This window comes from Ascidiella aspersa, chromosome 3 (genome assembly GCF_963924565.1).
Source record: "Ascidiella aspersa chromosome 3, kaAscAspe10.2, whole genome shotgun sequence".
In the NCBI taxonomy this organism is placed as follows: Eukaryota; Metazoa; Chordata; class Ascidiacea; order Phlebobranchia; family Ascidiidae; genus Ascidiella; species Ascidiella aspersa.
In genome coordinates, this window is record NC_139449.1 from 16,143,098 (window position 1) to 16,161,629 (window position 18,532).

At 36.0% G+C, this 18,532-nt stretch overlaps 2 protein-coding genes across 2 annotated transcripts; one reads left to right on the forward strand and one right to left on the reverse strand.

Moving 5' to 3' along the window:
* Window positions 1-223: 223 nt before the first annotated feature.
* Window positions 224-11,026, forward strand: LOC146160406 (dnaJ homolog subfamily B member 12-like). Its single transcript, XM_083384117.1, has 8 exons — window positions 224-518; window positions 1,784-1,949; window positions 7,284-7,429; window positions 7,770-7,949; window positions 8,494-8,579; window positions 8,838-8,947; window positions 9,350-9,522; window positions 9,695-11,026. The coding sequence occupies exons 1-8, from the start codon at window positions 386-388 to the stop codon at window positions 9,811-9,813; spliced, it is 1,113 nt and encodes a 370-aa protein (XP_083240243.1). The 5' UTR covers window positions 224-385; the 3' UTR covers window positions 9,814-11,026.
* A 3,611-nt stretch (window positions 11,027-14,637) lies between these two features.
* Window positions 14,638-17,198, reverse strand: LOC146160407 (uncharacterized). Its single transcript, XM_083384937.1, has 3 exons — window positions 16,826-17,198; window positions 15,762-15,996; window positions 14,638-15,547 (listed from the first exon to the last, which is right to left on the reverse strand). The coding sequence occupies exons 1-3, from the start codon at window positions 17,196-17,198 to the stop codon at window positions 14,638-14,640; spliced, it is 1,518 nt and encodes a 505-aa protein (XP_083241063.1).
* Between the last annotated feature and the right edge of the window lie 1,334 nt (window positions 17,199-18,532).

Below are 18,532 nucleotides of genomic sequence, written 5' to 3' on the forward strand. Positions count from 1 at the left end.
CTCTGATATAAAATGCTTTGTTTGACATGTATTAATTATTGGCGCAAATCCAAATGTTATTTTGCTGTTTTGGGGGGTAAAATCGTTCAAAAATGGCAATTTTTTTCTTTCGTAATAAGCGCCTATTGCCACTTGGGAAACAACATGGCGTCCAAGTGGCTACAACGAAAAGCTAATTAGCTGCGCAACTTGTGATTTCTTTACTCTTTGGTAGATACTACTACTCGGCTAGAAGCTAATGTCTACAACCTATGTTTGATTGGTTAATTGATTAATTGTATTCCATTGTGTTACGCGAATTGTAAAGATTTATATGACAAGATATAAAAACAACAATAAAAAGTGGTATTTTTATCTGAAGTATATTTTTAATTAATTTTTTACAATGGAAAGCAACAGAGAAGAGTCCCAAAAATGTTTAAGAATTGCAAATGCTGCTTTTGGAAGTGGTAACATCGAGAAAGCGGTAAAGTTTATTTCCAAGTCAAATAAACTGTATCCATTAAAAGAGGCTGAAGGTAAGAATTTTAGGTGCTGGAATCCCAACACATTATTTTCGTCTGTGGGCGTTATATAACAAAATTTATTAAGTAATATTATATTTATTTTCCCAGTCAATTTTGTGAATACCAAGCAAATATTTTAAACCCCTACATTTGTTGAAGTTATTAGTCAATGCACATAGGGCAACTATTTTATGTAAGTTGGGGTTTACCCAAACTTTGATATATAAGTACACTGAGCGTGAACACATATTGATGACAATTTTGGATCTGAAATGTTCCTCAATAGGTTTACCTTTAGAACTATACCTTTCCTATTCATTCAGGTTGACTGATATACAGTATACACTACCTTAATAAATTTGGTAGTTTGTTCACCTAGTTCGCTTGAGTACCAAACCCTTATGTATTTCTTTATGCCACAAAAATGTTGGCGCTGGTCTAGAATCCTACCACAACGTTCAATTAGTTATTAAGCAATGCACAATACGTGGGTTAGGGTGTCGGTTAGTGTTTGGGTGTGGGTAGGTCAAGTAATATTGTTTAACACTATTAATGGACTCACCCAAACCCAAACGCTAACCGGCACCCTAACCCTAATAATGTTCGTTGTGGTAGGATTCTAGACGAGCGCCAAAATGTTTCCTTTGATTGCTGTTTTCCTGTTTAAATGTTCTTATATTTGAACTCTTAGACTATTGCTTAAATATCCTGTTGGTCATGTCAAGGTTGATAATTTTGTTAACGAACAAATAGTTTAAATTGCAGCACAAAAAAGTCAAAAGAATTTTTGCAAAAATCTACAACCCTGGTGAAAATATTTACTGGCAGAGTATGTAGTTAATTAAAATAATGGTTTCACAGACCTTTTCATGACTAGTAAGTTATTTTTTAAATAATTTACCTATGTTGCTTATTAACCACCCAACTATTTAGCTTACAAAAGTGAAAACATAATGGTTTAAATATTTATACTTACAAACTTCAAGACCTGAGTGTTAAGGCCCGTTTACACTACAGCTGCACTGAGTTGAGCAAAGCGTAATTTGCATTTAAATTCTATTGTGGCTAGCGTACCACGCTTTGCTAAACTCAAGCCCTGTGCAGCTATAGAAAAACTTAACGTTTTGTTGCAATTTTTACGCCCAGCACAGCTCATTGCAGCTATAGTGAAAACAATTTCACGCCCAGTGCAGCTGTAGTGTAAACGGGCCTTTAGATAAACTTTTCATAATTAGAAATTAACTGTGAAAATTCTAAAAAAATTATTTAATTTCAAGGACTTTTGAAAAAAATCGAAGAACTTTCTGCTCAGTCCAAGTCTGCAAAGTATGGAACTTTCTCTACTAGTGGAAGCCAATCTATGCCAGACTTTTCTGAATTACATGGAAGTAGTGCTGAGGCAGAACCCAAATATACTCCACAACAACAACAACTCGTTAATAAGTTCGTAGTATATATATATGTATAACCTAAATACATGTTTTTATATGGGCCGAAAATTTTTTTTCGGGACATATCTTGTTTTTGCCGTTATTTTTTATATGGGCCGAAAATTTAAGTAAAAAAACCTATAGCTCTTACAACACAAAATATTTTACCACCGCAAATTTAAATGCGAATCCTTGAGGCAGTGGACACATCTCTGTTAGCACCTGTTGTAATTGTTGCACCATTCAAACATATCAACACCCGGCCTAAACAAATATAATTATACAAGGGCCGCAACAACAAAAAGCTAAAGTTTAACGCATTCTTAACGACGACGTTACAAAGCTATGTCATAACATGGCGTCATAAATAAATAAATCTTGCGTTTATTGGATTTAAATTGGCAAAACTTTCAATATAAAACGTGGCTTATTAGGCACATAAACGTGTTTGCATATTGCTCAAAACTACAGATTTAAACTCTGTTTCAACAGTGATTGCTCAGGCCAAGGCATGGTAAAAATTTACCCAGTAAAAGTTGGAAAAAGTATAGCAAACCATAGACGTTAAATCATTTAGAGAGAATGAAAATATTTGCTTTTTAAACATGCTAGCTGACCAAAATGTAATAACATGGCCGTAAGCATTATCTACGTAAATTTTTATTGATCAATTATATGTTTCGATCATTTCCCAAAATCTATGCCATATTTGAACCCCTTTCGCTTCAAAGCCATAAGTTATTATATTATTATACACAACTTATAATTGTGTGTTGATATGTTGGATTGGAGTAGCATACAGAACAGGTGCAAATAGCAAATATTCTCCAAATACGATTTTTCCAATATTCTCCAAATCGTAGTAGAGATGTTCAAAGCAGAATATCGGCGACTCATTCATAATGCTTGCTTTCAATGCGGCGTTAGCTTTTTTTCGGGCAACCAATTCATTCGCGATAAGCTTCGCCTAATAATCAAGTGTCAATAGGGTGTATTTACCGCCGCAAGTTTAAATGCGAAATCTTGAGGCAGTCTACGCCTCTCTGTTAGCACCTGTCGTGGATCTTGTTCCAACCGGCATACTAACATCAGGCCTAAACATCTAGCAAAACTTTCGATTTAATAGTTTGCGTATTGAGAACATAATACTGTTTTTCATATTGTTTGAAACTACAGATTTAAAGCCTGTGACAGTGATTGCTCGGACCAAGCCATGGTAAAAGATTACCGAGTAAAAGTTTGCAAAAGTATAGCAAACCATAGGCGTTGAACCATTTTTAGTCTTTAAGAGAATGATAATATTTGATTTTTAAACACGTAAGCTGGTCAAAATGTAATAAAATGGCCATACGCATTATCTACGTAAATTCTATTTATCAAATATATGTTTCGATCATTCCCCAAATTCTACGCCATATTTGAACCCCTTTCGCATCAAAGGCATATTTTAAGTGGGGAAGTTTTCGGCCCATATCTGTTTTTGCTTGCAGAAACAAGTTAAGGAAAATAAAAAAGAAAATATATAATATAAAGTACACAATACAAAATATTAAAAAAAAAAAATTAAAAAAAAAAAAAAATTAAAATAAAGTAAAAATTGAAAATAAACACTAAGCCCTGAAAATATACCCCCTGACAAAATATACAACAACCGCACCCCCGTCTAGATCTTTTTTGGTTTATATGGTTTGCTATGGCATATTTCAGACCGATTTTTGTCCGAAGCTTTATAGAAAAAGTATACATCGTAGAACCTTCAAATTTTCAGACATGGCGTAGAGTGGTATGCAGGTGGTTTGTAGAAGTTTATGAGGCTGCACCCCCAGGGGCCTTTGTTTGGGGGGCAAAATAGGTTTAGAACAAAAAAACAGCAGAACATGTTTTAAAACAGATTATTTCTTTAATCTTGCATTACTGAGATACTAGCTGCTGAACAATAAATTTACATTCCTTCTAAATTTCTTCCTAAGCCATTATTTCTGTAAAATCAAGTGTAGTGACACAAATAAAACTTAATTCTTCATTAAATCTAGCTTTATAAAGTTGGTCTGTGGCCCACTCAAAATGTTCCCATGGCCCACTGGTTGAGAACCTGCTGCACTAGACAGTGAACAGTCAGGAACATTAATTGCACCTAAATCAACGTTTTCAGCAAGAAAAAGGGAAGCAGGCTTGATTTAGTTTGGCCAAATATGCATTGGCTTTTTTTAATCTGTGTACATGCACTCTACTTATTCTTTCTGCGAATGGAATAAACTTTTCTATTCCCTAGTATGTTGAATACACACTTGACGATCAGTCAACCTGAACAAATAGAAAAAGGTGAAAAAAGAAATAAATATTCTGCGTCTATGGTCCACCCAGGCACTGAGGTGCAAACAAGAGTTGAATTTTCGATTTTGATTTAGCTCCAGGCACATGAGACATGACCCATTTACATTAACAAACATTGCCGCTTTGGGCAGTGAGTTACCTCCATACAAAAACTAACAAAAACTAGACGGGGGTGCGGTTGTTGTATATTTTGTCAGGGGGTATATTTTCAGGGCTTGATGCGAAAGGGGTTCAAATATGGCGTAGATTTTGGGGAATGATCAAAACATATATTTGATAAATAGAATTTACGTAGATAATGCGTATGGCCATTTTATTACATTTTTACCAGCTTACGTGTTTGAAAATCAAATATTATCATTCTCTTAAAGACTAAAAATGGTTTAACGCCTATGCTTTGCTATACTTTTGCAAACTTTTACTCGGTAATTTTTTACCATGGCTTGGTCCGAGCAATCACTGTTAAAACAGGCTTTAAATCTGTAGTTTCAAACAATATGAAAAACACTATTATGTGCTCAATACGCAAACTATTACATCGAAAGTTTTGCTAGACGTTTAGGCCTGATGTTAGTATGCTGGTTGGAGCAAGATGCACAACAGGTGCTAACAGAGAGGCGTAGACTGCCTCAAGATTTCGCATTTAAATTTGGGGCGGTAAATACACCCTATTGACACTTGATTATTAGGCGAAGCTTATCGCGAAGTTATTGGTCGCCCGAAAAAAAGCTAACACCGCATTGAAACAAGCATTATAAATGAGTCGCCGATATTCTGCTTTGAACATCTCTACTTGCAATGCTTCCCTCCGTTAATTGTACGGTGGGTGAAACTTTATTCACGGCCTTACGTCTTTGTGTTTTACCGCAACAATACAATGAAATACGATTTGGAGAATATTTGAAAAAATCGTATTTGGAGAATATTTGCTATTTGCACCTGTATAGTATGTTACTCCAATCCAACCTATCAACACACAATTTTAAGTTGTGTAGGCCTGGTGTTGATAGGTTGGTTTAGAGTTGCCACCAGATTTCGCATTTAAATTTGCGGCGGTAAAATAAGTTGTTTCCTAAGAGCATTAAGTAATTTTACTAAAGAGAAGCCTCTTTTTAAAATGCAAGTCGCATGAGCCCAGTTTTGGACGTGCCACTTCGCACAATGAAAGTCTCACGCGCGGGACAATAAAGCGCAGCAGGCGGTCTGTCGCTTCGTCACTTCACAAGCTGGACAAAGCAAGCGAATATGTACGAATTATGTATGAAAGTTTTTCTGCTGCTAGATGGCAGTCGTTAGCTACAAAGAGCTAAAACGCAATTTTCAGGTTTTGCCCCCCAAGTAAAGGCCCCTGGGGGTGCAGCCTCATAAACTTCTACAAAGCACCTACATACCACTCTACGCCATGTCTGAAAATTTGAAGGTTCTACGATGTCTACTTTTTCTATAAAGCTTCGGACTAAAATCGGTCTGAAACATGCCATAGGAAACCATAGGAAACCAAAAAAGAATAGCGGCAAAAACAAGATATGTCCCGAAAATAAATTTTCGGCCCATATAATGATATATGTAATTTTGACTCATTTACAATAATGACAGATGGAGCTCCTAACCCCCTTGGATAACGCCACTGTGCTTAACAGATCTTCCTTGTAGCCAAAAACGACTAAAACACGGGTGTATCTCAAAAACTAAAATTTTCCATTTAATTTTGTGTGCTGTATTGCACTTACAATTTAATTGTCTAAAAATTAATTTTGGGGTAACAGCATTTTATTTTTTATAACGTTTTTGTTTATTCATGTAATTATGCATTGCAATTCTGCAAAAAGCCATTAGAGCAGCGGTTAGCAAACATTTTTGTCTGTCTAAATACTCGGGTATTTGGTTTAAATCGACAAAACTTTCATATGAAAAATATGCGTGAGATACAGGTTGCATAAAAGAGATTCCTAGCATGGCCTGGCCCTGTGATAAAAACAATGAACCAAAATAAAAACTCCAAAGGCAAACAAACTTTCAAAAGTAGAATAAATGTAGGGCTATCACATGACGCACAACTGCATAAAAATAAGCTTGCAGCACACAAAAAATTGCCAATTAAGTCTCACATTAGGACCCATGCTGACAGTTTGCTAACCACTGGTTTAGGGTTAAACTTCAATCCATTTAAGATTTGTTTTTATTACCATCTAATGTATATAGGTTACCCAATTTATAGCTATTTGGATATATTTTAAACAAAATTTGTGTCTAACTACTTAAATAAACCTCATTATCACCATTGGTAACTTGTTGAAAAAACTGTCATTTTTTCTTATTGAGCAAGTCATCAAGAAATGACCAATAACAGGGTTGCTCCTAAGCAAAAAATTACGATTTTCCAAGGGCGTCCGCAATAGTTTTGATTCGTATCTGAACATGTATTGCATTCTGGGCTGTAGTTACACAAGTAGGCGGTATTTCAAAATACCGTAGTGTTCAAAGGGCCGTTTCGGCCCCTCAAAACATCTTAAAAAACATTGCTTTCAAATAGTATAAGACATTTGCATTCAAACTTATTGTTACCAAAAAGTGCAGCAATTGCTTATAATTTTCTTTTAACTATTCAATAAATACAGAAAACTAACATCGCTGGGTACATCGCAAGTTCTATTAACTTTTCCAAAGGCGTTAACGACAGGGTTAAACATTGAAAAATTAACAACGTTAAAGTGAAAAACAATAAACCTCAATAACTATTTACCACTGCAGCAATGACGTCTTTGACTGTTTGTTGGTAAACCTTTTTTTTAAAAACGGGACAAAGAATCTTAACGGGACAAAGAATTCTTTCTAACATGACTTCGATTAACCTTATTATTTGTGTAGTGTTGAATGTATTTGCGCCTTAGTGTTTAGCACAACATTGATAAAGATTTTGCCTATTTTATCATTTTAAGATATGTTTTCTATCTTTAAAAAAAGTAGTTACTTTTTGGAAAATCGTTTATTGAGTAATATACTTTTCATTTAGAGTAAACCAGGCAAAAGATTTTTATGACATCCTTGGAGTGTCAAAAGAAGCCAGTGAGGCAGAAATGAAAAAGGCTTACAGAAAGATGGCTTTGCAACTCCATCCTGACAAAAATTCTGCTCCTGGAGCCACTGACGCTTTTAAGTGTAATGTTTATGTAGTTTGATTGTATATTTATTGTTTGTGAAAGTGCTGTTTGAATTTTTTGCGCTCAATAATGTGCAGCTATTGGTATCACCATCTGAACAGAATAACACAAACTAGGTCATGTTAATTTTTCTTTGTTAATGACCAACATTATGACAGAAAGGCAAACTATGTATATTAACATATTGTTAAACAAGGTAATTTGTTAGGAAGTAGGTTAAAGGGTTTTAGGAGTTAGGCAACTAGGCAGCCTAATAATTAACTAAACATATCATACACAAATAAATTTTGCTGCATAGTTGAAGGAAACCAAATATATTTTTTTTGCATATTGTGCAGCGGTTGGAAAGGCCTATGCAATTTTGAGTGATTCAGAACAGAGAAGACGCTATGACCTTTATGGACCAGAAGAAGTTCAAACAAGGAGAAGGCGAAGAAACAGTTCGGATGATGAATTTGATGGGGAATTCGATCCGAATGAATTCTTTAACATGTTTTTCGGTGGTGGATTTCCTAATGGTGATTTTTTTTAATTCCTTAATGAGCAACTATGGAATTAGAGAATAATGGCAGAAGGCCATCAATCGCAATCAAAAGTATATTTGTGTCTATTTCAATTGTGTAAAAACCCTTTTTTACAATTTAAGCTACTTTATTTATTTTTTTTGTCTGTATAAGGCAAATCTATTCAACCCAAAGGTACTATGGGTGTCTGCTCTTTTTTCAACCTCACTGCAGGCTAGTTATTTTTCTAGCCTGGCCTTGCCTTGCTTTAATCCTGATCAGGCCGACTGATTTTGGTAAACTAAGGCATCTTATGTTTTGTTGAAACAATGACTTCTTTATTTGGTACCATGTAGTATTAACTCGTTAAGTATTTATTTATTTTATTGTGTAAAGCTACTGCGCAGTAGAAAGCTGTTGGTTGTAAAGTTTGCGAGCAGTTCTCGAATACGTGTTACATATTTTAGTATTTGTGTTACTTAATCATCTTGTTGCATAAAGGAAGCCTAACCATCACATATAATCATTTTATATACTACAGTGATCATTTTTGTTGCAGAGAATGTCCGAGTGTTCAGGCAAGGAAACACTTACTATTATGACAGAAGACACCGACGGCAGCAGCGCACTGAACATACACAACAGGTTTGAGATTATTTTTTTGGTGCTTGTTTAGTTTAGTGCTTTTTTGGCACTGTTTTTAATATATTTATTACATTGTAATTCATAACAAACTATACGTCTGCTAAACACTGAATAGTTGGCATTTTTTTAAATGCTCTGTATTTTCAGATAATAACATGTAACAACATCGTTCTGTATGTTTATGAGGCATCAACCCACTTTAAGTTTCTTTAAAAAAATGGTTATAGTCATTGTTTTGTTTTACACGTTTGTTGGCAGGGAAATCCTGTGATGTGGATTCAAATCCTTCCAATTTTATTAATTTTCCTAATGTCAATATTGGGCAACTTGTTTGTGTCGGACCCAGCATATTCCTTCCACAAAAAAGGGTAAGAAATACATTTAGTGTCAAATTATGAATGCCTTAGTAAGGTTACACGGGATGCAAGTTTTCTAACAAATACGCAAAGTATTTAATGCTTTGAAAACCTAAATCTTGTGTTAAACTGATTTGACTTTTCCTTCTAAATAAGTAAATGATAAATTGATTGGGCACCAAACGCATTTGGTCGTGATAATTTGATTAGGCACCAAACGCAAGAATTTGTTTTATCTAAATATAAAACCCAATTGGGCAATTAGCTATTATATTAGAAATGATTAAATTCAACCTCCTACAATTTTAAACATCGAGATATTATCTAATACTTTTGTTAATAACTTTAAAATAGGCTATTAGATGTAACAACCTGTTATATTCTAGCTTGAAACTTTTCTATTTTTTTGAATAGTGACTACTTAGTTCAGCGCCACACTGGGAACCTCCACATTAAATATTTTGTAAAACGTGATTTTGGTGATACTTACAAACGTCAAAGTGTATCGCTTCAACGTCTCGAGGATTCTATCGAGGGTGACTACGTAGAAAACCTTCGTGAAAGATGTTACCAGGAGAGGGTTAATAGTAAGTTGGTTAAAGTTTTTATTCCTGGTCATGGTTCAAAAACAAAAATCGATTTTCACGTAATTTGTTTTTAATTTTACAACATTGTACTTGGAAATTCCTGCTCTGTTTGTACTTCTGTGGAAGTACTTTAGTTAATATTTGTAAAATGTTAGTATCACATTATTTATAGAAGAAAACCTTCGTCGAAAGGGGATATACTTTGGGAGTTCTGATATGGTAAAACGTGCTGAAGTAATGACGACACCATCGTGTGACAAACTGGAAGCGCTGTTCCAACGCTCACAATGAATACAACGTTTCTTCTGTGTTAAGTTTGTTGTATTTGCAACATTTGCGGAGGGATAATATCAAACCGTGTTCTGCACTTTCTAACCGTGATCTTAGCACTTCTCTAGGCGGTCTTTGTTTTTACTCAACAAGTGCATTTCGTTTCCTATCTGTTGCACTATCGGAAGAAGGTCTAAGTTAGATATGATTGTCTAAGATGCTGCATATCGTTTACTGTATATGACAGTTTAAATGTTTTATTTTTATAAGTTAGTTGTTAAAAATTTTTAGATTTATCTCGATATAAAATTTTGCTTACAAAACTCGAAGTTAATAAATAAGCGTAGGTAACTGAAGATCTAACTTTATAGAGTTCCTAAAAAACGTTTATCTGAAGTACGTCAACTTTGGTTAAAGTTTAAAACCAACGTCGATGAATTGGCGTATAAATTAAGATATGAGGTGTCCACATCGTGATGTTATTGTCAGCGCTTTGCACGACGCTTTGTTTATGCATTTTTGGTTTACAATTGAACAGAATTTACTGAAAAGGTAGCAAAAGTCGCCTGTTTGCTTAAACACTGTTCTTTATTGAATTGTATTTATTGGGCCCTGGTGTTCTTTATGACTACCTTTCTTAATAATACAAGGCTTACATAAGGGATTTATCAATATCGACCTCATAACGGAGTAAACTGTTATGACGTCATAGCTGTTTTTCGTATTGTGTAATGATTGTTAACATGTAATTTTTATTCCTAATTTATTTCTTGTTTACTTTTTGTCGGTATAATGTCTTTTGAATGTGCGTAGTTTTATGTATTGTTTGTCACTGTCATAAAACTCGAGTAGAGTATTGATGTCCCAAACGGGGTTACGTTTATTAGTTTTTTAAACTGTGTGAAAGGTATTGTGTGGGCGACAGACACAAATCATCTATATGGTTATTTTTGACTCTAGAATGTCATTCTTGTAACTACAAAAACGTGGTTCCTGCCCTGCACGAATAACCACTGACACAAGCCTAATGACTACGGTTTATTTTCTTATACATGTTTTTATTACGTTACACATTCAAATGTGTGATATTTTTTAATTGCATTAAGAATTTCAAATGTGCGATTTTCTATACCATCTTTATTTTTGGATTTATTCATTTATTGCATCAGGCTTTGGGGGTTTAGATTAATTTTTTCCCTGAAAAATGTTTTGTGTCAAATAAACAAAAACTGTTTTAAAATTAATGAGTCAAATGCAAGAGAGCAAGCAGTTCCTTTCAAAACGCACAAGCAATTTAGAACCGCAATAGACCATTATGGCAATTAACGAACAACAAACTGCCAGCTGATGTCATAGGAATGGACATGCAAAAGGCTGCATTTAAATAATGAGACTGCATTAGCCGTATAGACCACGCTGATAAGAACTATTTCTACTTGTTACAAGTATCTCAATATTTGCACGGAAACCACATGTCTTGGCATATTTGTATATATGTTCTTCCACGATAAACTACAAAGAAAATTTAGCAATAAATGACGTTAAAAATAGCCTTAACCTGGTTCAAAACATGGCCCCTGTTTCAGCTGAAACATGTCCAAACTGAGTAAATTAAACCATAAAAATGAAAAATAAAACAAATTATTTTCGGGGGTAAACTACCTTTCATGTCATTCCGTGTTACATCATTGCAAAACAAAGATGAACCATGGTTGCAAACTGAGAGCGCAACCCAGGCCTAAAACTGTTCCACGCAAGGTGGAGAGGAAAATGCCCTATTAAACGCGCGGTGGCAAGCCCGACGCTGCCGAAAGGAATTTACGTCCAACCATTATGATGTTGAATACAAAACGGCTTATCTCACCAGCAAAAGCAATGTCGTTGAACATAACGTCTGGCCTTTAAACGTAAGGTCCTTGTTATTGTACCTGAAGTAACGCATTGCTGGAAAAAGAAGCCATTTCCAATTTTAAACTAGCTCGGTCAGCCCCCAGCAAGGGACACGGTATGGCTAATTTATCGACGAGACGTACCAATCCGTCCGACTAAACATGGGAACTTCTGTAAGGTGGACTGTAATCGCTACAGCACTCTTAGGCCTACTACTTAAGTCACCAAAGAACTACTTCCTGGCACTAGTTCCGACGGTCCAATCCATCGGCTTTTCCCATTCGAGATAAAAATGCAAGAACACCTTTAACAACTAATCGACAAAGCTAGAACACCTCCACTTAAGCGCTCCATTTTTAATAACAAACTCGTATCACAACTTGTTAAGAATTGTCCGATAGCGACTGCAAGTCTGTCTGAATTAACGCGGTAGAAGTGTCCGACTCTGAAAGACTAGCTATACCACTTCTGGCCCTTATGCAACAGGCGAGTTTTCTACCGCTCTCCGGCGTTTAAAATCCTGAAAGCCGTCGGTTCCCGATTAGATTTTTGGGTTGGTGCATCATATGCCACAACTGCTATACCGGTATACGTGATTTTCTGTCACCCGACCTACATCGCTTCAGAATGCCTAAAATCTTTGTGGTAAGGCGGACCGGCGGTTGAGAACCACTGCACTAGTGTGCCTCGGCCCTCGGGAGATCATCAAGTGTACCGCAAAACTTTTTTGTAATTTCGGAAAAAAGAAAATATTTCTATTACCAATAGGCACACACGGAAGCGTTTTAGACTTAATTATGCACTATTCATTACAAATTACCAATTTTGAGACATTGACATATAGTTTGTTATGTGTCAAGGGCGATTTTAAGATATTTTTAGAGTGCCGTGAGTCAAAAAAGGTTGGGAACCACTGTTTTACAGTGTTGTTAAATTCGGACACATTCTACAGTTCCCAACGTAATAATATTAAAACGAAAGCGTATTGTTCGTAACAAGTTGTTAGTTATGACATTGCACTTTTATTAGCCAGTTAAAAAACAGATGGAGTAACAATCATTTTGTGGTTACTTGGGTTTTCATTTTTCGAGTTATGTTCGCATTTTTCGGAAAGGTGCTCACGTACCAGGCACTTGGGATGCCGTCTACGTCCCCATTTAGCCGGGATACTCGGAAGTCGGGACAGTCCCGAATTTAAGGGCCTTTTCCCGGCGTTCCGATGAGTCAACCAAATCTCACTTTATTTTTAGGTAGCCAACCTTTTCGTATATTTTACACCAGGGGTTCCCAACGTAGGCGTTGGCCTTGCTGTAGGCGTTAACAAGTTACAAGGGGGCGTTTTGGTCTTATTTGGGGGGGCGCTTAACGCACATAAGGACAAAAACTACTTTCCGCAAAACTTTATAAAAAGTTCAGATAAAAATAGTAACAAATTGACAGCACTGTAATACGGTATGTAAACATTTAAGCTTAAATGGCAACCTTCGTACTGAGAACTTGAAGTACTTTCCCGCCCATTGTTAACTTCTGACGTAATAATTGTCTTTTTATGTAAGATTGTTGGTTGGTGTTGAGCTTAGCCGTTTTATACGCGGAAAAATGTTTGAATATTTAAAGCAGGGGTCGACAACCTACGACCCACGCGCCGGATCCGTTTTGATACGCCCTTTTAAAGTAGATCAGCGCTTTTTTACCGTTGCGCCGTAGAAGGCTGTCAAATGTGTCGCGGAAAAACGGAAAACGTATTCAAAATATTGGACATATATTTTTTAACATTTTTTTATTTTTCATTTTCGGCATTGTAACAAAAACTTGCAAAATTTAAAAGAAATGCCGGTATACCAAAAAAATCGAGCTCGCTTCGCCAGGTGCGCCCCGACTTAAAAAGTTAACAACACTGAACTAGATTAACCATTAAATTTATCGCGTTTTCTCAAAGTAGTTTTATTACACTTTTCATTAGTAGTATGGATGACGACATGTAGACCTAAACCAAACAAACGCTTTTTTTCGCGCTTTGCGCCAACAATGTTTAATCGTCAGCCAATTTAATTGCAGTAGCGTAAAGTAGTTTGTACCAGTGTCTTGAAAGCTTAACGCAAATATTATTGTTGTATGTAAATGATATGTTCTCTTGTCCTGTTACCTATATAGGCCTTATGTTTTAAGTTATGCACCTACGTCATTAATTTACTTCAATTTATACACATGCTCACGTAATTTCAACGAAAAGTGTAGACAGTATATAATGTTAGACAACAATTAATGCAATACTTTACTGTAGAGCAAGATGAGGGGGCGATATAAAATAATATGGATCCCAAGGGGGCACTAGTATAAAAAAGGATTGGGAAATACTGCTTCTGAAGTAGCTCTATTGACCGACAATAACGGCTTAAAAGCTGAAGGCGCCATTTTGGAATTTTAAAATGGCCGTCAGGATCAAAGCATGTTAAATCACCAGGCCAAGTAACTTATAGTTTCAGACTCTTAAATTTGTTAAATGCCTGTAACAATCATTCTGAGGAAAATGGCGTATAATATTTACGTAGGCTATATACTTTCTTGTATAAATAACATTTTTCGCTTCATCTTTAAAACATACACCTTAGTATATGTTTCAACTAACTTGAACCTTATTAGGGGTCATATCACCGTTTTAGCCTTAAACTAGGGTTACTATGGATGGATGTTATGTGGTGAAATTTGAATATCAACCGCTAAGATAAATAGAAACATTTGGCCTTGTATAACTTGGTTAATGTATCGATCCATGCTACCGGCCATCTTTCGAAGCTGAAATACACCTCTTTTTAATTAATCATGAATATTTTTGTGAATAGTTATATTTATTAAAACGAACGAAAAATGCAAAAAAAGATCCCCAATAAAAGGCGATCACAACACAGGAACTTAGGCGAACAAAACTAATTGCATAATAAAAAACTAGCCGTTTTAACGGCAACCACATTCGACCACTGTCATATCCGAATGTTCGCCTTGTCTTACAACTCCATTTTCAAGATAAAGAATACTAAGAGGGGCAAGTTTTGTTGGAACGCAGCAAGGTTCAGGTACGACATTTCCAAAACTTTGAGCTGACAACAAGCTTTGTACATACGCGTGATTGGTCGGTTTACCTCCATGGCTTACCGGGTTTCTACAACTTCCTTCACAACGGAAAGCGTTAAAACGCTTCGGGTGGACGATCCACGAACCCCATCCGATCTTTTCGAAGTCTACTTCAAATTCAACTCGGCGACAATGAGTAGGCTTCATTAAGTTTTTCGTGGAACTAGGTCGAAACGGCTGCGACTTGACTGTGATTGGCTTATTCGAATTTGATTTAAAATTTGCCTTGTTAGATTTCTCGATCACAATGACATCATCGCTTTGCTCGTTTTTCCACGATTCCAACTCGTCAACGTCCTTATTCTTTTTCTTTTTCATATGTGGCTTTTGGACTTGCTCGTACAGTTCCAAGTCGTTAATCGTTGAGATGCCGTAGTTGCTCAAGATTGGCTTTTCCACTTGGTTTAGTTTCGACGCTTGAGACTGGGCTTTGCTAGTCTTGTTACGCTTGTTGTTGCGTCGATTCTTTTTCTTTGCAGCGCGACCTCTGTGCACTTTTTGCGTCCTCTTTGGCGAAGCTGCTCTTCTTGTACGCCCTTGGAGGGAGGACACAGTGTCGACCAGGTCGAGGTGATTGTTTGAAGAGTAAACAAAAAGCACCGGTGTTTGGAAAAAGTCGTCGCTGATGTCAGACGAAAGATCACTTTTTTCGTCGGAATAAGGCTCCTTTCGGTCATTTTGTTGTTTGTCGCCATCCTTGTACCAACGGCGCAAAAGTCGTGTACAATCTATTCTGTAAAAAAAGACAAATGGTTAGAATGTGTCGAAAAAGGAGCATTGACAATATTTTTCCAATTGTAATATCCAAAGCCAGCAAAAACATTATAGTCAGTGAAAAGAAGCAAATTTGATTATAGTCAGTGAAAAGAAGCAAATTTGAATAACGGAAATGGCGGCAAATTAAACAAAATGAGGTCGGTCATAAACTACTTTTAAAGTTGACTTACTTTAGTGTCTTTTGCATGCGACGAAAATTGACAGACAGCGATCCGATAAGTCGTCTTTCCAACTCTGGTGTGCCTTTCTTAATGACTCGGCGTTCGTCGAAAAGCTTTACCGTTTTAACATTATAGCGATCATGTGGAATTTGAAATTGCAGTTCGGAAAGTCGGATCCGCTCCCGTGGCAAACTTGCTGATAGATCAAAGATGAGTATCAAGGTTCGTGACGTCTTGAAAGATTCTGAAATTCAAAAAAGAACATTAAATTGTGCATTTTGTCGTTTAGAATATTGCATTGTACTAAGTATCAAAGATAGAAAAATGCATTATTTAGGCTTTTGTATGTATTATAAGATGAGTTAACTATACACAACAGAGCTATTTTGGGGAATTGTCTTTAGTCTTTGAACTACTTTGTCTCTCCACTTGTTTTCCAATATAAGGCAGAAACATTAAAAGCCAGACTAAACAATGCCAAACAATGCACGTCGCGTGCGTGGATATTACAAGCAAAACGATCGCAATTTGTACGTAACACTTGAAGTTGACTAATGACGTGGCGAGGTGCAGCTGGTAACTTTTCTGTACACATACATGTCTGGCCGATTCTAGACCGCAATCGCCATTTACATATAACTATTTAACGGCTATTTAACCGCGGGTTGTAGCTAAAAAAAAGGTTGTGGGCAAAAAAGCTATTAAGGGAAATGTTACAATTATTTTATATTAAAATAATTATTCGTATTTTCCTTAATTTTGCTTTGTTTTCCAGAACAGTGTTGACAGAAGATTTTTTTGTATTAGAATCTTCTTCACGTTACATCTTTTAAAGAATTCAACAAAAAGACGGCGGGCAACTAGCGTGTCGGAAGGCTTGAGTTATTGTTCGGATAAGACGTGTCGAGTAGCGCGTGTGAAAGGGTCTCGCAATACACAAGGAAGTCTGTTGCGCAGAGACTGGCTCTTGCCCGTTTTCTATTCGCCCAGTTTTAACATTATTTTATAAAATGGTCATTTACGTATTTATATACATGTTGGATTCAATAATAAAAATAAAAAATATTTTTTACCAATAGCGACGAAGCTGCGAACGATGTCGGATCGCTTAAGTGCGTTCTCTTGCTTAACCTTTTCGCTTGAGATTTCCGAGGAATGTTCTTGTTGTTGATCAAAGAGTGAACGCATGTAATAATTGCTAAGATCATCTCCGGAGTAATGTGGTAACTTGTGTTCCGATTCGAAGTGCATACTCGGCGGAATAGGTGCTTGGGGGCGGGCGGAACCTGCAGGCAGATTGTGTGACGACAAAGCATCAGTATCCCTCAGATCGGCAAACAGGTTCGATCCATGAGTTTGCTGTGGCCTGGCACCAAACGCCGAGGAAACAATTGTCGCTGATATAAAAAATCCATATGCAAATAGTTGGGATATCCTCATATTCATTATAACTTATTTTATATTGCAAAACGATTTCTGAAACAAAACATAAAATATATTTAAGTTTTTTTTAAGACTAAGTTCTACTCTAAAACTGTCACTATATTACTTATACTATACATACAATATTGAAACTGTTCTAAACAAATATTTAAAAAACATATATCTTGGTGACAAGATTGGTAACTTTTATATTTATTTTAAATACATATGTTAGACCATTTAATCTTTTCCATTTTGAATTTTGTAACACTCTATATTTTCACGCTTCTTTCCAATTTGTTCTGACAAATTGCGCTGATCGCCAAAATGCTGGGTCTGTTGAAGATGACCTGCCTATTTATATGGTCACTCGCTGGGCATTTTTTTCCTTGCAGCGAGGCGGTCGTGTTCGGAGGGGGCGGTAAACCTGCAACGGACTTTTTCGCTCTTTGTTGCAACTTGCCGACTAGCCCAAGGGAAAGAGAGCGAAGGAGGTTTGGTCCACCTTGATGAGTTACTTGTTTCGCCAATGCAAACATTGCCATCTCATCACAGCTTCGATTTGTTTGCATTTCGTCAATTTGCGGCTTGACTAAAAATCACCAGTTGTTACATGTTAATTATAATGTGCGAAAATCGTTATATCTTACCGATACCATATAGTTACAAGGTCAACACTACATTTGTCATTATATATTAAACAATTATTTCCAAGACTATGCATAGTCATGCAGTTCAGTATATGACAGCTGCAATGATGATACAAAATGTTTGCAAATTGTATATGACGTAGTAACGTTTGCAAGATCGCAAAGGTTGTAATGCTACTAACAGAAAAATCTCAATTTTGTTACCTTTTCATAAATTGTAAAACAAATTTGTGGTAGATTAAATATCATGCCAATATTATTTATATTCATGTTTTATGACTTTTATGGTTACGAAAGGTGAAAAATGTATCTTTTTTATTTATTGTTAACTTTCTAATTAAAAAACGACTAAATAAAGATAATTAAATTTTCCAATTTGTTTGTTTAACTAAAATATGTTTGTAAAATTGTAAGATTTTGCTGATAAATTGTAATCAGTAACGAAAAATTAAGTAATTTAAAAAGGAAAGCTTGCAGGAAGGGTCAAGATACGAGCGGCTCTAAATAGGGGAAGTACCGTCGAACAAGTGACGCTCGCTCCTTTGTGCGTTGCTCCTTCTCGCAATGTATATCTCTCGCACCGGTAAGCACTACAACGCTCGACGCTCACAAGTTGCATTGTTTCACTACGACGCCGTGAATGCCGTCAGACAATCGTAATTCGCCAATAATTCACGTCAACGATGACAAAGTTGCAATGCGCATAAA